General features: G+C 47.3%; 2 protein-coding genes and 1 pseudogene across 4 annotated transcripts; 1 reads left to right on the top strand and 2 right to left on the bottom strand.

Annotated features, from left to right (window-relative positions):
* Positions 1-1,871: 1,871 nt before the first annotated feature.
* Positions 1,872-8,698, bottom strand: FOXR1 (forkhead box R1; the record flags this gene model as incomplete). Its single annotated transcript, XM_079101786.1, has 6 exons — positions 1,872-1,906; positions 2,333-2,571; positions 3,582-3,808; positions 4,031-4,278; positions 4,369-4,443; positions 8,638-8,698. The coding sequence occupies 6 exons, from the start codon at positions 8,696-8,698 to the stop codon at positions 1,872-1,874; spliced, it is 885 nt and encodes a 294-aa protein (XP_078957912.1).
* Positions 8,699-11,146: 2,448 nt separating this feature from the next.
* On the top strand, positions 11,147-16,182 carry LOC306638583 (transcription factor E2F4-like; annotated as a pseudogene). The gene is made up of 2 exons: positions 11,147-11,152; positions 14,816-16,182. The product of its transcript is annotated as a transcription factor E2F4-like (transcript).
* Positions 16,183-20,333: 4,151 nt separating this feature from the next.
* Positions 20,334-22,509, bottom strand: UPK2 (uroplakin 2). 2 transcript variants are annotated; one of them, XM_079105334.1, is made up of 5 exons: positions 22,385-22,509; positions 21,777-21,911; positions 21,455-21,593; positions 21,149-21,219; positions 20,334-20,772 (listed from the first exon to the last, which is right to left on the bottom strand). In XM_079105334.1, exons 1-5 carry the CDS (start codon positions 22,458-22,460, stop codon positions 20,636-20,638), a joined length of 558 nt encoding a protein of 185 aa, XP_078961460.1. In that variant the 5' UTR covers positions 22,461-22,509; the 3' UTR covers positions 20,334-20,635. The 2 variants fall into 2 exon arrangements, with proteins under 2 accessions (XP_078961460.1, XP_078961461.1); XM_079105335.1 differs by having other exon boundaries at positions 21,777-21,908.
* Between the last annotated feature and the right edge of the window lie 1,184 nt (positions 22,510-23,693).

The following is a 23,693-nucleotide window of genomic DNA, read 5'->3' as shown; positions in this document are numbered from 1 at the left end:
GGTGGCAAGCATGACTTTGAATTCAACTGTTTTCTCAAGAAATTGTTTCCTCTCACCTCTCTTGCTGTTTCTTCCTGGCCTTTGAGGAGCTTACTTTTAATGCACCTTCAGTATTAGACTTCCTTCCCTTCACTCAGCCTCAGCTGAGTGATTCCAAATCACCCCATTATCCCAAATCTACCCCATTAGCCTAGACCTTTTCCCTGAATTTCGAACTCCTTTCCAACTGCTAAAGTCTGCCAACCACAACCAAGATGGTGTATGGGATTCCCAAATTCAGCATGCCGCAAATTAGAACTGTATTCTAACTCTTCTTTGAATTGCATCCCTTACCACCCAAACCACAATCAACGTAGATTGCTACCTCTTGTATGCATCCCAAGCAGCAGATTTCACTTCCTAGAACTCTGAATGCCCCTTTCATTTTTTTCTTTTCTTTTTTGCATGGTACCAGGGATTGAACCTAGGGGTGCTTTACCTTTGAGCTACAACCCCAGTATTCTCTCTCTTTTTTTTTTTTTTTGAGTCAGAGTCTTGCTAAGTTGCTGAGCTGATCTCAAATTCGTGATCTTCCTGCCTCAGCCTCCCACATAGCTGGGATTTTAGGTGTGTACCATGGCACCCAGCTTCATTATTTACTCTTAGAGCAGCCCCTTTTACTGGCTCATTCCATCAGCTCCTATTTGGTCTTCATTTTGAGTCTCACCCCTTTCCTGTTCATCATCCACAACACAGGATACTGTAACCTTAAACACCAACACCAGGGAGCTGCTCAGCTCACCCGTTGGTCCCCATTGGCTGATAAGGAATTTGGCCCCAGCTTACCAAGTGCAGCCTGCTTCCACCCCTCCCACTTCCCTCTGAATTCCATCTGTGGGAATGTGGGTACCCTTCCAACACTACCTTTTTTTTTTTTTTTTTTTTTGTACTGGGATTGAACCCCCAGGGGCACTTATCCCCTGAGCCGCATCCCCAGCCCTTTTTATATTTTATTTAGAGATAGGGTCTCACTGAGTTGCTTAGCACCTGGCTAAGTTGCTGAGTGCTGAGGCTGACTTTGAATTTGCATCTTCCTGCCTCAGCCTCCCAGGCTGCTGGGATTACAGATGTGTGCCACTGTGTCAGACCCCACACCCCCTTTTTTTATATATATCCCTCGGGATATTGCCAAGGCTGGTCTTAAACTCCCTGGTACTGTGAAAAATAAAGCCGAGCAGGAGCTGCAGGTCGTAGATCAGTGGTAGAGCACATGCTTACCACGTGCACAAAAAAGGCAACATCTCCCTGGTATCATAATGCCTTCCCTATGGTGCTCCGCTCCCTGCTCCCTGAGCATATGTCCTCACCACCCTTACAGCCAAGGCTAGGCCCATCTTCTGTCCTGAGCTGGGTACACAGCAGATGCTTCATGAATGTCAGTTGAGTGAGCTGTTGGTGTTTCCAGGGTTGGCTGCTACAAGAACATCTCCCAGGGTAATCCTCCTGACCCAGAAAACTGGAAACTGCTCCAGGATCCTAAAGAGGGTTGAGTATTTTCCTTCTCCCCATGCTGCCCACCAGGCACCTGCAAACCAGGAGCAGCCATACCAGCTCTGAGGGCACTCCATGTTCATTCTTCGTTGTGTTTTGTTTTGTAGTTGTAGATGGACAGAGTGCCTTTATATTATTTGTTTTGTGGTGCTAAGAGTCAAACCCAGTGCCTCAAGTGTGCTGGGCAAGTGCTCTGCCACTGAGCCACAACCCCAGTCCCTCCATTTTCATTCCTAGGGCTGATCTCCACTCGCCCCCCACCGGGTCCCATCCTCAGATACCACACAGACATACATGGCTGCTGAGAGAAACTTTAATAGGGCATGGCTGACTCTTGCTTCTTAGAGTTCAAGGTCAAAAAGGAAGGGCATCACATCTGTAAGAAAAGGAGAGAGTTCAAAGGAACTTGTACTTTGCAATAGCCGTCTGAGTCTGGAATGCTGTCTCACAGCGGGGCATCTACTCCTCCTCAAGGCTCAATGCTGCTTTTTCTGAGGCCTCCCTGAACTGCTCCAGGAAAAGTGAAAGTCCCCTTTGCAGGTCTCTCCTGTTACACTGTGCGGACACCATTTCCTCAGTGAGTGGGGGCAGTGCACCTTAGTCATTTCCCCATGGACTCTGTACATCAAGTCCCACACTCCTGAGGGCAGGGAAGTCTCTCTTCAGACAGGCATCACCAGAGGGTCTCAGACCGGTGCTTTTTTCCCTGCTTCCTACAGAAGATGCCCCCCAGAGCATGACACAGGATGCAAACTCAGCCTTGGGTCCCCCCCTTGGACCCACACATGACAAGGCTTCACACCTGGCTGGCTCATGCACTGTTGGATACTTTCCAGCCGAGTGGAAGCCAAGGCACGGGCCTCCTCCGCAAAGCGGCGGTGTCCCTCCTCAGTCAACTTCCAGAGGCAGGATCGAGGCCGGGTGCTGGCCTCACCCTGCATACTGACCGGCACTTTCTCAAAGCTGTCTCGGAAACAGAGATTGTGACGGACAGTATTCTTCCAGCCTTCTGGAGCCGTCCGGAAAAAAGGGAAGTGTTGTCTGTGGACAGGGAGGAAAGATAAGGAGAGTCATGGTTTCTTTGGGGGTGGGCCTACTCTCCAGCTTGTTCTCCCTGGGGGGCCACAAGGTGGAAAATGGCAAGGGGGCCTGGCATTGCCCTCTGCTGCTTGAGCATGTGGCAAAACCGGCACCTGGTGCACTGCTTAGGAGGACCCCCTCTTTTGATCCAGTTCACTGCCTCCTGACCCTAGGTTCTTTTTCCCTCCCGCTCCCTTAGGGCTTAGGACTTTGACAAAGCAGGGACAAAGCAGAATCAGGCCCCTGGTCAAGGGGATATATTCACTGTAGGATTAATATTGAGACATCAGGCTCTTCTAATCCTGGGGATGGGCCCAAGAAACTCCCTCAGACACTTGTGTACAGGACTATCAAAACTGAATGCAGGCGCACGCCTATAATCCTAGCAATGCAGGAGGATCACAAGTTCGAAGCCTGCGTCAGCAATTTAGTGAGGCCCTGAGGAACTTAGGGAGACCCTGTCTCTAAATAAAAAATAAGAAGGGGAAAAACAGTTGAATGCAGAGCTGGAAGTGTAGCTCAGTGGTGCCGCCTATGCTTTGCATGCACGAGGCGCCAGGTTCAATCCCACGCGTACTCATGCCACTAAACATAAATCCCTTCTCAACTGGGCTCCCCTGACCCCTGGGGCACAGAGAGTTACGTTAGGCAGGACAGTCCTAGGAAAAGCACCGTTGGGGTAACCAAATTTTATACTGGCTAATCTTGAGGAAGGTGGGAGAAACTGTTAGTCGATCCAGGTGAATTTGGGTTTTAAAGGAGAACTGAGACATAAAGGGCTAGAGTTTTTTTAGAAATGAAAGAGGGTAGGAGTGATTATGTTCCTGTACATGGGTGGCAGGTAGTCACCTGGGAAAAGAGGACTGGAAGTCACTCGTCCTCAGATCCAGATGGGGAAACTGAGTCAGCAAGCCCAGACCCAGGGCCCTGACCCCTCCCTTCCCCCTCCTCACGGGGGCCCCCGCACATACCGAGTGAAACTGTAGATCTGCTGCACGTTGAGGCCACAGGGGGGACTGTTTCTTAGTGCCAGGGCAATTAGGTGGAAGTAATTGAGAGGGGGCCGGGACCAGAGCCTCCCCTCCGGGCTGATGGCTTGCCGAAGCCTCCGACTCTGGAGGGGGGCCCTTGTGTGAGGGGACGGGAGAGCCACAGAGGAGCTGTCATCCTGGTCCTTAGCCTCCTCCTCTTCTGGGAGCTAGAGGAGCACAGAGTAGGAACTGGTCCTGACTCCTTGGCCTCAACTCCAGGGTGCAGCGGTCTAGGACCACCATCTGGGCCTGTCCCCAACCCAAGGGTACTGGTCTCTTCTGAACCCATTAACCTTTTGCTGTCCGTAGGGGAACCAAACAGTGACACTTCATCCCTGAGCCCACCCTGCTGCTGCCCAGGGCTGGCTCACAGCCCCAGCAATCCATACCTCCCAGGTGCTGGGGGAAGAGGCGAGCTGCTTCCGAGGGGGAGACTGCTCACTGGAGGAATGCAGCAATGATTCTGCCCTGGAGACCTCTGAGCAGCTGGCATCTTCCTCCTTTGGGGGTGGCTGAGGGGACGGGAGCTCGCTCATCAGTTCCTCCCCTTTCTTAGATTCTGCAACCTCCAGTTTGCCAGGGGGATACACCACATTGGGGTTTACCCACATCCACAGGTTGGGCTCAATATCTGGACCTGTGCGGAGCAAAAGGAGACTGTGTGCCACAGTTCACTGGCTTTGGGTGTCCGAGGACACAGAGCCATGTCAGAGAACCTGTGACTTACCATCTTCATCAGCATTGGGTTTTTTTTCCAAAGGTAGTTTTGGTGGTTCAACTACTCGAAGTTTGTATCTGGCAACTGAAGAAAAGATGGAAGAGAATCAAAATGTTCAATTATTTCCATTGTGACTCCAGTATCTTGGGCATTGAAGGTCTCTTGGCAAAAGGTGTGGGCACAACCTGGAATATTATGACACTGCATTTGATTGGTTTTTCCTTCATTTCTGAACTTCTAACCACCTCATTTCTTTCTTTCTTTCTTTCTTTCTTTCTTTCTTTCTTTCTTTCTTTCTTTCTTTTTTTTCTTTTGTTTGTTTTTTTGGTACTGGGGATTGAACTCAGGGGCACTTTATCACTTAGCTACATCCCTACCCTTTTTATTTTTTATTTTGAGATGGGGTCTCATTAAATTGCAGAGGCACTTGTGATCCTCCTGCCTGAGTCTCCTGAGTCTCTGGGAACACAGCCGTGCACCACCACACCCTACCCCTTCTGCATTATCTTTCCTTCTTTCTTTAGTTATAGATGGACACAATATCTTTATTATTTATTTTTATGTGGTGCTGAGGATTGAACCCAGTGCCTTGCATTTGGGAGGCAAGCGCTCTACCATTGAGCTACAGCTCCAGCCCCGCCTTCTGCATTCTTTTTTTCACATATACTGTCCCCAAATTATCTCATGCCATGGTTTCAGCCATCCTCTATAAATGCGATCTGTACTCGTAGTTCAGATTTCTCTGCTAATCCCTAAACAGGACTGCCTGTTGAATGTCTTTACTTGAGTAGTCTGTGTGCACTGCAAACTCAACATTTCTAAAACTGAATTCCAATTTTTTTTTTTTTAATAGTACTAGAGATAGAACCCAGGACCTGGCACATGTTAAGCAAGTGCTCTACCACTGAGCTACATCCCCAGCCCCTGCATTCCATTTTCTTGCTCTTCCTACTACATTCCTTGTCTCAGCAAAAGGTACCACCTTCCAACCAGACGTTCAGGGCAGATCCTATTTTGCACCCTTTGCTGTTCCCATAAATGTCATCATATTTCAGACAAATCTGGATTTTCATTTTGAAAATGATGATATACTTATTGAAAAGCTCAGTAATTAGAAAGGATGTGCACTGCTGGGTGTGGTGGCACACGCCTGTAATCCCAGTAGATCAGGAGGCAGAGGCAGGAGGACCCTGAGTTCAAAGCCAGCCTCAGCAACTTAATGAGGCCCTGAGCAACTCAGCGAGACCCTGTCTCGAAATATAACATAAAAAAGGGCTGAGGATGTAGCTCAGCGGTTAAGTGCCCCTGGGTTCAATCCTGGGTACAAAAAAATAAATAAATAAATAAAAAGATGTGCACTACATTGCTAATATTTAACATAGTACTACCAGAAATAAAGGAAAAAACAGCAAAACAAAGTTGGAAAGGAAAAGGCAAAGCTATTGTTATTTGAAGAAAAAATGATTAATATGGATTATAATATTAATATATAAATTATTAGAACCACTAAGAATACAGCGACTTTGCTGCATGTAAGAACATACTAATCAATACCACTTCTTTATACCAGTATTAAAAGTGAAAAATAAATTTCCAAAGGTACTGCTTAGAGTAACAACGAAACTTATAAAGAATCTAGGACTTAACTCATAAAAGAATGGACTAGACCTTTATGGGGAAAAAAATGTAATCACTACTCAGGAACATAAAAGACTAGAATAGGGTGGAGACGTAGCTCAGTGACAGAGCACGTGCTTAACATGCAGGAGGCACTGAGCTCAACCCCAGCACTGGAAAAGACAGACAGACACTCCCTATATGTCCAGGTTCCCTATGAGTCCTGAGCTGTTGAGTTCAAGTGATCTACCTGCCTCTGCCTCCTGCATCGCTGGGTTTACAGGCAAACCACCTCTCTTCGCTGAACCCTATTTTATACAGTACCTCTCAGTCACAAACTAAATTAACAAAAAACTGCAATCTTCCCACAAACTCATTTATGTCCTCCATAAAAATGCACCACGTCTTGTCTTTCCAGGTAACTCCCTCTCAACCCCAACTAGGATCCCACTGACATCACCAATTCATCCATCTAGGGCTTCAGAAAACTTGTTTGGCAGAGTTGAATTTAATCTGGGTTATAGTTTGCCCAAACAAGTGCTCCAAAGCCATGGAGGGGCCAGGGACTTGTCCCTGTATGCAAGGGAGTCAGCGTAACTTTTCTGAACCCAGGACCTTGTACATGCTAATACTCTACCAGCGAGCTACATCCCCAGCTTTTTTAATTTTGAGACAGGGTCTAAATTTCCAGGTTGGTCTTGAATTTGCAATCCTCCTGCCTCTGCCTCTCAAGTAGCTAGAATTACAGGCATGCGCTACTTTACCTGGCTATCTACTCATTTCTACTTGGATGCCTATTAACTATCCTCAAGTCAACATGGCCAGAGCATAACTTCTCATCTTCCTCTGTAAACCTGTCCTCAAAAAAACCTTTCCCATCTCAGTATAAGACAACTCTAAAACTGGGTGTGGTTACGCACACCTGCAATCCCAGCTACTTGGGAGGATGAGGCAGGAGGATCACAAGTTCAAGCCAGGCCATCCTGGAAAATTAATCAAGACCATGTCTCAAAATTTTAAAAAGGCTGGGGAAGTTCAGTAGTAGGGTATTACTAGATTCAATACCCAGCACTTGGGGGAAAACAACAACAAACTCTCTCTTTCCAATTCACCAATTTCTTTTTTCTCTTCCCTCAAGATGAAGTCTTGCCATATTGCCCAGACTGGTCCCAAACTCCTGGGCTGTATCAGTTCTTGCAACTCAGCCTCCCCAGTAGCTGGGACTACAGGTATTTGCCACACACCCAGCTTTGAAGAGTCTGTGGGATTTTCCCTTTTGTATTTGCAGTGCTGGGGATCTAGTCCTGGGCCTCATTCCTGCTGGGTACTTGCTCTAACACTGAGCTACATTCTCAGATACCAAATTCTGTTTTTCTTACACCACACATTCTATCCAACAGCATATCTAGTTAGTCTTACCTTCTCACCACCTTTTCTGTCACCACCCTGGTCCAGTCTATCATCATGTGTTGTCTGGATTACTACCATGGCCTAAGTAGTTTCTCTCTCTCACCCAGAACTGCTGGGGATGGCATCCAGGGCCTGGTGCTTATTAGACAAATGGTGGACAACTGAGCTACATCCTCGGCCCTAACACTCCTGAATAAATGAACACACATGAAAGTTCACCATCTTTAATTATGGCAAAGTGCTGGAAGCAATTTGGATGTAAGTAGAATTAGAAAGTCAAAGGAAATATACACAGAGGAGAGAACATTACCCAACTGTCAGAAACATCAAATAAGACAGCATTTAGTAACACACAACAGTTCTGGAAAACAAAGTGGGAGGGGCCAGGCTGTAATCCCAGTGGCTTGGGAGGCTGAGGCAGGAAGATCTTAAATTTAAGCCCATGCTCAGCAATTTAGTGAGACCCTGTCTCAAAAAAAAAAAAAAAAAAAAAAAAAAGTAAAAAGGGCTTGGGTGTAGTTCAGTGATAAAGCACGCCTGGATTCAACTCCCAGTACCAAAACAAAACCAAACCATATTAAATGGATTAGGGTTTGTACATCAATCTGGAGATGATGGACGTGGGAGGTGGAAGTTGAAGGGGGAAAACCAAGAGTTAATCCAAGCACCGTGTTCTATCAGATGGCAAAAGGGTACCATGAATACACAGATGATTTCAACTCAACTTTGAGGTCCAAAGAAGGAAAAGAAATTTTAAAAGGCCACAATGACCAATCTTCCATTCAACAAATACCGAGCACTTTTAGATCCAGACAACGCGGTAAGAGGTGAGATGCAGACATCAACAAAATGATAATTTACAAGATATTTTTAAGAGGCATAAAAAGTAAAGCCTACAGTTCGACAAATGGCGAGGACGGTGAGCCAAGGAGAAAGGCTGGGAAGAGGCCTAGGACTTGCCGCGAGCTGGGCTCTGGACGAGCAGGAAGGCGCTGTCCCTTGGGTGGACGTGCTGCCCTCGGTGGGTTTCCAGTCCAGGCTGGAGCCCAGCCCCCCTGCCGCGTGGTGCCCGCTGCGTGGGCGCTGGGGTCGGCCGGGGAGTCCGGCAGGCGTGGGGAGCTCGGAACCCCGAGACCAAGCCTGGGGGTGCTGCCCCCAGAGCGAGGCGCGAGGCTGGGGGCCAGCCTGGCCGCCCACGGCCCCCGCCCGCCGGCCGGCTCGCCCATCCCCCGCCCCCCACGCGGTACTCACGGTTCTGCTCCGTCAGGGGCAGGTGCGCCGTGGTAAAGGCCAGAAAGGACTCGTTCCCCATGTCCCAGTCCAACAATCCTGGGACCTGGCCATGGAGGCTGTCCCAGAAGTCGAGATCTTGGAGTCTGAGGTCCACTTTTAAGGAGAGGAGGCACGGAGCGGCGCGGAGTGGGAGAGGAGAGCGACACCACGCTCGCCCTCGCGGCGCTTCCTCAAATCCCCGCGCTCCGCCGGCTGTAGGCGGGAGGCTGCCCAGGTGTGCGGAGCCTGCTCGACGCCTCGGAGCCCCTCTGCACCCACCCACCCACGGCCCTCCCGAAGCCTCCTCCGCCCGCTGCCCTCGCCTTTGGGGGTTTGGGAGGATTAGGGTCCCAGAAGCAATGTGTCCCAGACCGTTTACCCTCCTTGATATTTGCATAAAACTTATTTTATTTAAAAGGCGTAACGATCCCGTGAGCGTATTAATAGCTACTTTCTAGAAGTTCTCATAGGTTTTATGGCTTATTCAAGATTGCATCTTGTGGTAGATGATGAAGATAAGATTAGATTGAATGATGATTTGATATTTTAAAATACCATTTAAAAATTTTTTTTAGTTGTTGATGGACCTTTATTTTACTTATTTACATGTGCGGCGGAGAATCAAACCTAGTGCCTCACACATGCTGGGCAAGTGCTCTACCACTGAGCTACAACCCCAGCTCTAAAATACTGTTTTTAGTAATTTCAAAATCACAGAAAAATCCCAAGAATACTATAAAAAATTCTGTATGCACTTTCACCCAGATTCATCAATTAACATTTCATCCATTGAAGTTTTTCTCTTCATCTGTATAATATATTTATTTATTTATCTTACAGTGCTGGGGATTGAGGGCTTTGTGCATGCTGGGAAAGCACTCTACCACTGAGCTATACCCCCAGTACCCATATTTATATTTTTTCCTGAACTGTTTGAGAATAATTTGCAAACACCATGCCTTTTTACCTGTAAGCACTTCAGTGTGTATTTCCTAAATACAAGAATATTGACTTACATAACCAGAAAAAAACCAGAAACCCAAAGTTTTAACAATTGATTCAATAGTTTATTTAATGTATAGATCTTATTCAAAGAGCCCCAATTTTTATGGCACCATCTTGTGTGTGTGTGTTGCTAGGATTAAAACCAGGGGATTGAATCCAGAGCCTATATGCCTATAAGGCAAGCACTCTACCAACTGAGCTATATCTCCAGCCCATCTTTTTTATTCTTTTTTTCTTTTAGTCACCTTTAGAGCAGACTCAGCCTTTGTAATCTTTCATAAAATTCACTTTTTTTGGTACTGGGGATTGAACCCAGGAGTGTTTACCACCCTCAATTCTTTTTATTTTTATAATGGACTTGCTAAGTTGCTGAGGCTGGCTTTAAACTTGCCATCCTCCTGCCTAAGCCTCCGAAGTTTTTGGGATTACAGGCGTGTGCCACCATGCCAGGCCCATCATTGGCATTTTTGAAGACCACAGACTGTTTTATAACTGAATGACTTTCAGTTTGAATTTGGCTGGTGTCTGTTTACAATCAGAGTTAAAATATGCATATTTTTAAAAAACGAGAATATCAGAGGTAATGCTTCTTAATATATTGCTTCAAAAGGCTCGTCAGTTTTCTCATTATTTGTGATACAAATTTCAATCACTTGATTTAGTGGTATCTGCCAGGTTTTCTTAACTGTAAGGTTACCTTTCTGCTTTTTTTTGTGATTAGTAAGCAATTTGTGGGGAGACACTTTGAAATTACCTGAAATCCTGTTCATCAAATTTGAAACCACTAGCATGGTTTATGAATCTTGCCTGAATCAATACTATGATGGTTGTTAAATGGTGATTTTTATAAATCTATCATTTCTTCTCCTTTCATTTAGTTGGCATTCAATTGGGCTAATAAAATTGTGTAGAAGACCATTGATTAGGCTCCTACTCTGGACCCAATTCACCAAACGAATACAGAGTTTAATCACTGATTAAACTGAGCTTTAGATAATTGCAGGGGACTCTGTAGCCCATTAACCAATTAAGCTGTAACAGATTAAGTTGTCTCTCTACCTCATTTCTTTCTATAAATGTTGTCAGATCATGCTGTTGACTGGAGTTCTTAGTTGACTGGAATTCTTAGAACATTCTTTTTTGTTTGGGTTTTTTTGTGGGGACGGGTACTGGGGATTGAACTCAGGGGCACTCATTACTGAGCCACATTTTTTTTGTATTTTATTTAGAGACAGGGTCTTGCTGAGTTGCTCAGGGCCTCACTAAATTGCTGAGGCTGAACTTTGAACTCTCGATCCTCCTGCCTCAGCCTCCCAAGCCACTGGGATTACAGTGTGTGCCACCGTGCCTGGAAGGACCTTCTTTGGGTCTGGGAGCTGACAGATTCCCAAATTATCTTTTACTTTGTTTTCCTTTGCTTAGGTAAACTCAACTAAATTAATTGGTCTTTTTTTTTTTTTTTTTTTTTTTTTTTTTTTGAGGGATGGAGGTGTGGTCTGGGGATTGAACTCAAGGACTCTACCACTGAGCGACATTCCCCAGTCCTGTTTTATTTATTAATTAATTTATTTTTAAATTTTGAGATAGGATCTGACTAAGTTGCCCAGGCTGTCCTCAAACTCCCTGTCCTCCTGCTTCAACTTCCCCAGTAGCTGGGATTACAGATGTAAGCCACCACACCTGGCTCTAAGGACTTTTTAAAAACAATTGTAAAGAAGAGTTTTTTCTTTTCACATTTTTGTTTGTGTGTGTGTGTGGTGCTGGGGATTGAACCCAGGGTCTTGTGCATGCTAGGCAAGCACTCTACCAACTGAGCTGTATCCCTAGCCCTTATATTTTTATTTATTTATTATCAATATTGACTTAGATTTTTTTAAAGAGTGGATTAGAGTAGATTATAAGCCATTGCCTTTGTTTTTTTGAGACAGAGTCTCTACATTTTCCAGGCTGATCTTGAACTCTTGGGTTCAAGTGATTCTCCTGCCTCAGCCTCCCTTGTAGCTGGGGGGCTACAGGTGTGCACTACTGTGTCCTACTTAATCTTTGTTCTTATCCTGAAATTGTCCCAAATTTGGCCCTTGGTTGAAAGGGCCTCCCCTGAGTTCCCCATCAGAGGCCTGCTGCTCTGTGTTATGTTGCTTATTGCTTGCCTACTAGACAAATTTTTGTGTGTGTGTGTGTGGTTCTGGGGATTGAGCCCAGGGGATCGCTACCACTGAACTACATCCTCATCCCTGTTTATTTTTTATTTTGAGATAGAGTCTCACTAAGTGCCTGAGCCTGGCCTTGAAAATTGTGATCCTTCTGCCTTAGCTGCCCAAGTGGCTGAGATTGCAACTGCTTCCTTCTTAACAGTTTGCTAAGATTATTACTTGTAATACCAATTCCGGTAATCATTTTAAGGATAATTTCCCTAATTATAAAAATAATCATGTTTGATGTAGAAAACTTGGAAAATACAGAAAGTGAAAACAAAAATTATTCTTTGTATCATGGAGAGTTAAATATATATACATATTTTATATGAAGCATAAAATATATATTAATTTTATATTTAACTTTATATTTTAATTAAAGTATAGTTTAAAAAATATTTTTCTTTTGCGGTGCTGGGGTTTGAACCCATGGCCTTCAAACATACAAGACAAGTGCTCAATCACTGTGCCATAACTCCAGCCTCAAATTGATTACATTTTCTTCATAGATGTTTTGTTTTTGTTTTATTTCATATGCTTTTTGTTTTTTTGTGCTGGGGGTTGGAACCCAGGGCCTTGTGCTTGGGAGGCAAGCACTCTACCAACTGAGCTATATCCCCAGCCCCAGTTTTTGTTTTATTAAAAAGTCTTATTTGGGCTGGGACTGTAGCTCAGTGGCAGAGTGTTTGCCTAGCACATGTGAGGGACTGGGTTTGATCCTCAGCACCACATAAAAATAAAAAAACAAAGGTATGCTGTCCATCTACAACTACAAAAAAAAATTTTAAAGTTGTTATCCTTTATTCCCATCAGTATGTACAAATATAATATACCAATAAAAAATTGTGGGATTTGGGCACAGTGGTGGCCCACTCCTGAATCCCAGCAGCTCAGGAGGCTGAGGCAGGAGGATCGCAAGTTCAAAGCCAGCCTCAGCAATTTAACAAGGCCCTAAGCAAGTTAGCAAGTTCCTGTCTCTAAATAAAATATAAAAAGGGCTGGGGATGTGACTCAGTGGTTGAATGTCCCAGGGTTCAAATTGTGGGGGAAAAAAGTTTTTAATCAGGCTTGGTGGTCACACCTGTCATGTCAGCAACTTGGGAAGCTGAGGCAGGAGAATTGCAAGTTTGAGGCCAGACTCAGCAATTTAGTGAGACCCTCAACAACTTAGTGAGACCCTAACTCAAAGTAAAAATTAAAAAGGGCTGGTGATGTGACTCAGTGGTAAAGCATCTCTCAATTCAATCCTTAGTACCAAAAAAAAAAAAAAAAAGTGTTATTCTAATATATCTATTAAATACATTAGCCTTTCTAAGTAGTCTACTATTTAAAATGTTTTTATTGTGCAAATCATATCTGGTAAGGAGTTAATATTGAAAAACTGTAAAGAACTCCTATAATTCCACAGCAAAAAAAAAAAATCTAATTTTAAAAATGGACAGCTGGGTTTGGTGGTACACTTCTATAATCTCAGCTACTTAGGAGACTGAGACAGGAGGATAACGGAGTCCAGGAGTCTGAGGTTCCAGATTTGCCTGATCAACATAGAAAGACCATTAAAAAAAAAAAAAAAAAAAAAAAAAGGCAAAGGACATAGACATTTTTTCCAAAGAAAACATACCAATAAGCGCATGAAAAGATGCTGAACCTCACTAATCATTAAAAAAATGCAAATCCAAACCACATTTAGTGTACAATCTCGGCTACCAGGAGACAGGCAGGACGATCACAAATCTGTGGTCAGTCTGGGCAATTTAGCAAGACCCTGCCTCAAAAAAAAAAAAAACAAAAAAAAACAGGGCTGGGCATATAGCTCAGTTGTTAGAGTGCTTGCCTTGCCACAAAGCCCTGGGTTCAAATCCCCAGCACCACAAAAATAAATAAATAAACAAACAAACAAACCAAAAAAATAAAAAATAAAAAGAACTGGGGATGTAGCTCAGTAGTAGAGCTCCTCTGGGTTCAATCCCCAATACTACAAAAAAAAAAAAAAAAAAAAAAAAAAAAAAAAAGCCACAATGAGATGCGAGTGCTATAGGACTGAGCTAAATGCTCAGCACCTTGTCACGGGAATGACCATTCTAAAACAAACAAACAGGTACAGATGAGGATGTGGAGAATTCCAACCTTGTGCATCACTGCTGGGAAGGTAAAATGGTACAGCTGCCGCCACTGTGGAAAATAGTACAGTGGCTCCTCAAAAAGTTAAACATAGAATTACCATAGGATCCAGCAAGTCCCCTGCCTCTTTTTCTGGGTATATGCCTGAAAGAATTGAAAGCAGACACTTAAACAGATATTTGTACATCATTGTTCACAGCAACATTATTCACAATAGCTCAAATTTGGAAATGACCTAAGTGTTCATCAATGGATAAATACAAATACAATACAATGGTAAATACACACAATGGTATATTATTCAGCCTCAGAAAGGAACGCAGTTCTGATACATGCTACTACATGGATGAACCTCGAAGATATTATGCTAAAGTGAAATAAGGCAGACACCAAAGGACAAATTTTGTATAGTTCAGTGACAGAGGTACCTAGAACAGCCAAATTCATAGAGACAGAAAGTAGAGTGGTGACTGCCAGGAACTAGGGGAGGAGGTGATAGTAATTGCTTAATGGACTCACAGTTTCTGTTCAGGGCGGTGAAAAATTCTGCCAGTGGATGGTGGTGACGGTGGCATAACGATGTTATTGTTGTGGTGGAGTGCTTGCCTTGCAGGCTCAGAGCCCTGGGTTCATCCCCAGCCCCACTTAATCAAAGAAGTGGGTAATGATGCTGAAATGAAGTGATTAAAATAGCCGGGCATGGTGGCGCATACCTGTAATCCCCTCCTCTCAGGAAGCTGAGACAGGAGGATCACAAGTTCAAAGCGAGCCTCAGCAACTTAGTGAGGCCCAGAACAACTCAGCGAGACCCTGTCTCTAAATAAAATATTAAAAAGGAATGGGGGCCGGCCTGGCCTGCCTGGCTGAGGGGAGGCGGCGGGCGGGCGCGGTGGCGGAGGCCGGGCCACAGGCGCCGCGGGCACTCCAAGCCGGCATGAGAAGAGCCTGGGACTTCTCACCACCAAGCAGCTGACACCTTAGCTGTGCGCCAGAAGCGGCGAATTTACGACATTACCAACGTGTTAGAAGGTATTGGGCTGATCGAGAAAAAATCCAAGAACAGCATCCAGTGGAAGGGTGTGGGGCCTGGCTGCAATACTCGGGAGATTGCTGACAAGCTGATTAAACTGAAGGCAGAAATCGAAGAGCTGCAGCAGCGGGAGCAAGAACTTGACCAGCACAAGGTGTGAGTGCAGCAGAGCATCCGGAATGTCACAGAGGACGTGCAGAACAGCTGCTTGGCCTACGTGACTTATGAGGACATCTGCAGATGCTTTGCTGGAGACACCCTCCTGGCCATTCGTGCCCCATCAGGCACCAGCCTAGAGGTGCCCATCCCAGAGGGTCTCAATGGGCAGAAGAAGTACCAGATTCACCTGAAGAGTATGAGTGGCCCCATTGAGGTACTGCTTGTGAATAAGGAGGCATTGAGTTCGCCACCTGTGGCTGTGCCTGTGCCACCACCTGAGGATCTGCTTCAGAGCCCACCTGCTATTCCTACCCCTCCACCTCTGCCCAAGCCTACCTTAGCTCAGCCCCAGGAGGCTTCACGTCCAAGTAGTCCCCAGCATACCACCCCATCCATGTTCCTGGCAGCACAGAAGTCCCAGGGGTAACGGGTCCAGCAGCTGAAATCACAGTGAACAACAGTGGTTCTGGAACTGAGAGCAAGGACAACGGTGAGCTCAGCTCACTCCCACTAGGCCCAACAGCACTGGACACCCGGCCACTGCCCTGCTGGACAGCAGTAGCAGCAGCAGCACTAGCAGTTCATCTGGACCTAATCCTTCTACCTCCTTTGACCCCATCAAGGTGGAACCGACAGGTGTTTTGGAACTCCCCAAAGAGCTGTCAGAAATCTTCGACCCCACACGAGAGTGTATGAGCTCAGAGCTGCTGGAGGAGCTGATGTCCTCAGAAGTGTTTGCCCCCCTACTCCGTCTCTCTCCACCCCCTGGAGACCACGATTACATCTACAACCTGGACGAGAGTGAAGGTGTCTGTGATCTCTTTGACGTGCCTGTTCTCAACCTCTGACTGACAGGGACATACGCTGAATGGCCGGGACCCAGACTGTCTGAGTTGGGGGCTGCCTGGGGACCTTCCCCCACCCTGCCCCTACAAGGCTTGAGAGCCACAGACTCCTGGCTTCTCCAGCCTTCCCCTACTGCAGTTCTGGCCACATTTCCCTCTCCTGCACTGGCACTTGTACTGTGCTAGCAGAGCAAGGGAAAGGGGCTCAGCCCGCTTCACCACTGAGCCAAAGTGTTTGCCTCTTCTTTTCTGGAGCCTCCCCATCCCAGGCTTAGCTGCCACCCAGTGGCACTGACCCACCATTGTCCCCATAGGGCAACTTGTCCAGCCCACTGCCCTGCTCCTGCCAGCCCTTCCCCCCAAAAGGAGGGAAAGGTGGGGTGGAGCTGGGTACTTGCCAGCCAACATCCTAGTTTTCCTTAACCACCCACTTACCTTCAGCTTCTCCTGGACCTCTCATGTGCACCCCGCCCACCCTACTTCTGCTGGGCCCTGAGCCCTGGGAACCTGCAGGTGGCAGTGGTGGGTGGGGGGTGCTAACAAGAAGGAACTGAGGTCTCTAGCTAGGAATCCTTGCAGGTCATTCCCTGAGGCCTGATGCCCCATAGCTCCCCTTCATTTCCATTTATTCATTTACCCTCATTTAGAGCCATTTGCAGAGATTTAGAAAGATTTACAGTAACGAATGGATTCCTATATAAAGATTATTTTTATACTTTTTGCAGCAAAAGGAAATTGTAATATTTGTACAGTGTCCAAATGAATAAAGACCATGCCTAAGGCTAAAAAAAAAAAAAAAAAGGAATGGGGATGTGGCTCAGTGGTTAAGTGCCCCTGGGTTCAATCCCCAATACAAAAAAAGAAAAGATTAAAATAGTAAATTTTAGCTGGGTGTATGATAGGGTAGTGTATTGGTGCACATCTGTGATCCCAGCTATTAGGGAGGCTGAGGCAGGAGGATCACAAGTTTGAGGCCAGCATGGCAACTTAGCAAGAACTTGTCTCAAAATAAAATTAGAAGGGCTGGGGATGTAGCTCACTGATTGAGGACTCACCTAGTCTTTACGAGGTTCAATGCCTAGTACTTCAGGGGTTGGAGAAGGAGGGCTAGGGATGGGGCTCAGTAGTAAAGTGCCCCTGAGTTAATCCAGAACAGGTGGGGGTGAGGGTGAGAAGGAAAGAAATAGTAAATTTTGTGCAATTCCCAAACTTTGCTGCATACTAGAATCTCCTGGTGGGGGTGTCTTCAAATGAATACTAATAACTGGCTCCCACCCGCAGTTATTCTGAAATTTATTACTATTATTATTTTTATTATTATTATTGGTACTGGGGATTGAACCCAGGGATGCTTAATCACTGAGCCACATCCCCAGCTATTTTTATATTTTATTTTGAGGCAAGGTCTCACTATGTTGCTTAGGGCCTCGCTGAGTTGCTGAGGCTAACCCCAAACTTGGGATCCTCTGCCTCAGCCTCCCAAGCTGCTGGGATTATAGGTGTATGCCACTGTGGCCGGCTGAATTTTTTTATTTATTTATTTTTGTGGTGCCAGGGATTGAACTCAGGGTCTCACACATCCTAGGCAAGTGCTAAGGGACTGAGCTAAATGCCCAGCACCTTGTCATTTTGATTTTAGTAAGAAGTGCCATCTGATTATCAGGCTTTCTTTTTTTTGTTCTGGAAATTCAAACTCAAGACTGCTTTAACTCTGAGCTACATCGCCACCCCCTTTTAATTTTTATTTGGATACATGGCCTTGCTAAGTTGCCCAGGCTGGCCTCCAACTTGCCATCCTCCTGCCTCAGCCTCCTGAGTTGCTGGGATTACAGGTGTGCACCACCATGCTGGCTTATTAAACTCTTTAATGAGTCTTTTAGATGATGTTAATATAAAGCATTGTGTTTCCAATCCAGTGTCCTCTTACAGCACAAGAAGACTGGGCTCCCAAACCTTCCTGGGTTGTTGCAGGAGGGTTGGGGAGAAAGCCCTGACTTTCCCAACTTTAGGCCTTAGCTACTCCAATGAAAGAAGGGCCCAGGGCCTTTTCTTCTTCCATGATTCATAGCATGCACCACATTCCCTACTTAATTGTTGGCATTCTGGGGGACTCTGTCTCTCCCACTGATTTCCATGTGAATTCCATGAGAGGAAAGGAGTCTTTTCATGGTGAGAGCCTAGAGCCTTCAGAAACTCCTGGTGCATAGCACATGCTCAATTATTATTTGTGGAATGAGAAAGATCATTGTCCTTCTCCATTGCTTTCTTGTCTCAAGCTCTAGGGTCACTCTAGAGAGAGGCTGTAATGGTTAATTTGACTTGTCAACTTGATTGGATTAAGAGATGCTGATGATTAAAAGGCTTCTGGGTGTGTCCCTGAGGGTGTGTCTAGGAATGACTGGAATGTGGGATAGTGAACTGAAGTGGAGCCCCTCCCTAAGTGTGGGCAGCACCGCCCAATAGGATGGAATAAAAGCTGGAAGAACAAGGAAGCAGATGCAGATGCAAGCTCAGCTCTTCTTGAGCGGGTTCTTGATCGCTGCTTTGATTATCTGAGGATATTGGGCTCTCACTTCTTCACTCCTCCAAAGGGGACTCTGCCAGTGATTCTCCAGGTAGTTTCCAGAAGCCTTGGTCTCAGACTAGGGTAGCACTGTTGATCCTTCTTGTTCTGGGGCTTCCACCTCTTGAACTGCACAGCTGCTGGTTCTTCCAGCTCTCCAGCCTGCAAGATGGCCATTGTGGACTATCCAGCTTCCGATCATGTGAGCCAATCTAATAAATCCCCTTTTTATAATCATGCTTCCTGTTGATTCTGTTCCTCTAGAGAACTCTGACTAATATAGGGGTCATCAAGATCATTGTTCCTGTGAATCCTTTCTGATTGTTTTCACATGATTTCTGGTCCTTTCTCAGATCCTTCCTTCTCTTTACAGTTTTGTTCATTCATTCACTTATTCAACAAGTACTTATTGAGCGCCTACTGTGTTCCAGGCACTGTGGAACAGAGATACTGCAGACTCCAAGGAGCAAAGCAATTGCTTTCAGGAAACATACAGTCTGATGTGGGAGACAATCAAATAATCACACAAACACTGTTATGAACTGTATGTTATAAACTCATGGTAACACGAGGAGACAGGATAGGGAAGCCCAACCTAATAGGAAGGAATTACTATCAGAGGCTTCTCTTGAGAAGGGATCGGAAGCTAACTATGCAAATAGGAATAGGAGTCGGGGTGGGAGCAGTCACAAGAGCAGTTCTGGCTTATAGAATCTTCTGTGGAAAGATCCTCAGGCAAGCAGGAACACTTTGGAGGGATGGCTCCAAAATGGTGAAAATTGCAGGGAAGTTATGGGATATATTAGGCCTGGCCTTAACTATAATCCCAGTGACTCAAGACTGAGGCAGGAGGATCTCAAGTTTGAGGCCAGCCTAGGCAACTTGGTGAGACTCTGTCTTCAAATAAAAAATAAAAAGGGCTGGGAATGTGGCTCAGTGCAAGAGTGCTTGCTTGAGGGCATGGGTTCAATTCCCAGTACTGAAAAGAAAAGAAAAAAAGAAAAAAAAAAAAAAAAGGAAAAAAGAAAGAAAGAAAGAACAATGTAAAGATTACTGATCCCTGTAAGGAATGTGTACTGGATAAGTGAATTAAAGTGACTACTCCTGCCGGGTGTGGTGGCGCCTGCCTATAATCCCAGTGGCTCTGGAGACTGAGGCAGGAAGATTGTTGAGTTCAAGGTCAGCCTCAGAAATTTAGCAAGGCCCTAAGCAACTCAGTGAGACCCTGTCTCTAAATAAAATATAAAAAGGCTGGGGGTGTGGCTGAGAGGTTAAGCGTCCCTGGGTTCAATCCCTGGTACCAAAAAAAAAAAAAAAAAAAAAAAAAAGAAGTGACCACTCCTGCCTTTTCCCTTAGTTACCATACTGTACCTCTCTTGTCCCTCTCCAGCCATGGTCCTTCCGCTTCCGTTCCCACTTCCCCCTCCAGTAACCTATCCTTGGGTCTCACCCTGGTGGCCCTGTCTTTCCCAGACAGAGACTCTTTCCCCGAGTGCTTCTTGCTCTGCCAGCCACCCCCAGGCCCTCAGGCCCCTGGTTGGGGGACTTCTTCGTGCTGTGCAGGATGTACAAGCCACAGCCCAGGTGTGGGTCTGAGAACTCTGACTCCTGGTGTCTTATCTGCTCTGGTCCCTGCCTGCCTCCCTCATGAGAAAGGCCACTCTGAGGCTTGGGGCAGGGAGGGGAGGACCAGGTGCCTCCAAGAGGAGCCCACTAAAGGGAAGCAAGGACACAGGGAAGATGTGAATTAGCCTTTATTATAGAGACCAAGTTCACAGAGGAAGGGGTGGACTGTGACGGGGGTCAGAGTGGTGAAATGGGAGGAATGTCGATTCCCACAGGATTGAGCAAGGGGAATGGTAGGGAGTGTTGGGTGGGGAGGCCCTGGGGGCAGGGAGGGAGAATGAGGGAGGAAAGGGCTCTGGGGACAGGGTGGAGGGCAGGAAGAGGGAGATGAAGGCAGTGAAGGAGCCAGAGGTTGGTGGCTGAGACCCAGGAGGAGGCAGACTGGGTCATGGGGTGACTGGACTTCCTGGAGGAGCCCCGCACAGGTCAGTCCTTACTTTCGAGCACCCAGAGCCAGGGCAATGATGAAACCCACCACCAGCAGGAACATGGCGACAGATAGCAGCACTGTGATGACCACCATGCCCCCTGTTCGGGCCATTCCCAGCCCAATGGACTCCATATTCCTTCCTGTCAGAAAAGAGAAAGGGGCACCTTTGTAGGCAGGAGGGGCCCAAGGCTACCCAAGGCTCACAGCTTAGTCCTCATCTCACCCCCTGACCAACGTCCATCCATCCATTCGACCAGCCAAGCAGCGGACCCAAACACCCATCAAACCAACAAAGGAGAAGCATCTTCTATGTGAGTCCCTGTGGATACCCATGAGGAGCCTTTAGTTTGGTAGTGCAGCAGATGAGTCAACCGAAAGTTGCCATGGGCTCCATGGTAGGAGGGAGGTAAGCAAAGGTGCTGAGGGGGCACTGAGGGGCGGCTAATCCGCACTGGGGATCGGTGGGACAACCTGGGAAGATCGGTGGACCAAAGACGGGGGCAGAGTGCTACTTACGAGGAAGCGTAGACATCGGGATCTCTCTGCTGGACTCGGTGGACGCCTTTTTCTGTACTTGATAGGAAATGCTTTTGGGATGGGAATGGAGAGAGAGAGGAGAGAACCTTCAGTAAGTATCTGGGATTTAGGGAAAGAGGGGCTCCAGCCTGCCCCACCCCAGCTTCCTGGCTGTGCCTTCCCCAGGAGAGGCTGCTTTCCACACCCTTGGCCGTGCCTCCTTCTCCCATGCTAACCAGGCCCCTGCCAGCTTCTCTCCCGGCACCCCCATCCCTCAGTTGCTCCAGGTGTGGATCAGGTACCTACTAGTATTTGGTTCCTGGGAGGAGGTTTGTCACCTGGTATGCACGGAGCCGTGTGACCGTGAAGCCATTCCCACTGTCCACCACACTCACCAGCTCCCTACGCCCGCGGCATGGAGGCACTAAAAAGCTGGAATTCACCACTGAGCAGGAAATTGGGAGTGAAAATCAGGGTCAAGTTTCTGGAAGCCCCAGGGAGAAGGAGTAGCTTTGAATATGAATGCCCAAGAGAGGCAGGGAGGGGTGAATAGGGGAAGGGTTGCCGGTGGTGTCCTGGGAAGAGGTCCCTGGGAACCAGGGGGATTCCTGGGGAGTGGGAGGCAGACCTTTGCTGTCATTGGCTCTGCGGACAGTCAGTGTGGCATTGCCTCCTGTGAGGTGACAGGGGGGCAAAGCAACTAGCAGGCTCTCCGTTAGCGCTGGGGACAGCAGACCAGTGAGACTTGAGATGTTGAAGTCTGCTGGGAGGACAGAAGGGAGTTCAGATGGGGATCAGTTCCCTTCCAGTCGTCAGATCCGGTGCATCCACCTGGGGCCACTGTAAAGGAAGAGAAGTCCATCTCCTCTTTCTGCCACGGGAGGGTAGAACAGCCAGGCCTGAGTGGGCCTGACCACCAGGTGGCAGGCTTGAGCCGTAGAAGCTGCATACTCTTCCAAGCTGCCCTGGAGCCAGATTTTGGATGCCAGGAGCCAGGCAGCGCCCAATTTTATCCCTACAGGCAGCCTTGGACCCTTTCCCATACTTCTCTGCCTCCTGGGTCTGGAAGAAGCCCAGGAATGTGCCCTGGGTTCAATGTCTAATGCCTGGTCACTGCCATCACCAACCTCCACCCCCAACCAGCCAGACCAGCTTCCCTTTGAGAACCTGGAAGTTGCAGTGCCCCCTGTCTGGCCTCTGAACCTTTCCCCCACCCTCGCCAGAGATGGCAGAGACCTGCAGCCCCTGGGGCCAGGATAGCCAGCAGAATCAGGATCAAGGGCAAGGTCTGGACAGGCCTCTGGGATGCCATCCTGGACTGAAACCTGGAACCTGGAATAGGTGCTGGCAGGCTGAGGTTTCCTGAGGCAAGTGAGGCCCTGCCCTGGGGTGGCTGATTTTGTCCTGGGGTGGGAGGGGCTGGAGGGGAATCCAGTCCAACCTGCCCCTCGGGCCCTATGGCCTGGGGGGAGTTTGGGACAGGTTTTTCAGGCTGGAGAGCTGGCCTCCAGGCCAGAAGTGTGTATATCTGGGGGGGGGGGGGGGGTGCCCTGTCTGGGTCTTGGTGATTAGCCAACTGCAGAGGAACGAGGTAAATCACCCCTCCTTCTGGGCCTCCCACATGTGAAGCAGTGTTCTTATGGGCACATGTGTGGGTCTGGAGCTGGGCCTGGGGGTGCAGGCGCTGCTCTTCCTGGTGGTGGGGGTCTTCCCAGGAAGGTCATGAATTCTGAAGTTGCCCTGGTGTGTAGGAAGAGGAGAGTAACCCTGAGGAGAGAAAGAAACCAATCACGGCGAGTGGGTGGCAGAGCCGAGGGTCTTACTTCTTGGGGTTCACTGAGGCCCAGCTATTGCTGCTCGGGAGAGGCAGGGGTGACCTGTCATGCAGGCTTTCAGATTCCTCTGGTGGGTGGGAACAAGGGAAGCCAGGGAGGACTTCCAGAGAGACCAGCATGGGTGGGGTGGACACAGTCAGCCTTGGGCAGCAAACATTTGTTGAATTGGTTGAGAATAAAGAAGAGAAGGAGGGCCGAAGCTACCGCTCAGAGGTAGAGAGCGTGCCGGACATGTCAGGCCCGGGTTTGATCCCCGGCGTGGCAAAACAAATAAAATGGGAAGAGACCTGGTAAGAGAAAATGAAAAACCATGGTACATTACCCTTTCTATAAATTGCTGAGTGCTGAATTTAAAAAAGAAAGAAAGAAAGAAAGAGAGAGAGAGAGAGAGAGAAAGAAAGGAAGAAAGAAAGAAAAAGAAAAATGAAAAAACAAAAGCAAACAAACAAAAAAATGGCACAACTTATGACCACCCCCTCCCCTGGGCTCAGTGAGAGGGAAGTGAAGGAGAACCATCAGCAGAGCAGGGGTGGGGGCGTGAGGGAGACAAGGATGCCCCCACTCTGGGCATGGGGCAGGCTCTGTGTTCCCACATACATAGGCTACAGCCATCCTGAGTACCGGATGTTACTGGCTCTGGCTTGTAAATGTGGAAACAGATTCTGGTAGTCACCTGTGGAAAGTAGAACACTGTCAGGAGAGGTTGTGGA

The sequence above is a fragment of the Sciurus vulgaris genome, assembly GCF_902686455.1.
Source record: "Sciurus vulgaris genome assembly, chromosome: 11".
Lineage (NCBI taxonomy): Eukaryota > Metazoa > Chordata > Mammalia > Rodentia > Sciuridae > Sciurus > Sciurus vulgaris.
This window is presented reverse-complemented; position numbering and strand designations above follow the sequence as displayed.

What these genes read in the sequence shown, in the direction of transcription:
- UPK2 (XM_079105334.1), bottom strand. Translation starts at nt 22,460, where the DNA reads ATGGCATCCCAGAGGCCTGTCCAGACCTTGCCCTTGATCCTGATTCTG. An exon ending in CTCCCAGGAACCAAATACTA is followed by an intron (nt 21,220 to 21,454) that starts GTAGGTACCTGA and finishes CCATCCCAAAAG; the next exon opens with CATTTCCTATCAAGTACAGA. An exon ending in CCCGATGTCTACGCTTCCTC is followed by an intron (nt 20,773 to 21,148) that starts GTAAGTAGCACT and finishes CTTTTCTGACAG; the next exon opens with GAAGGAATATGGAGTCCATT.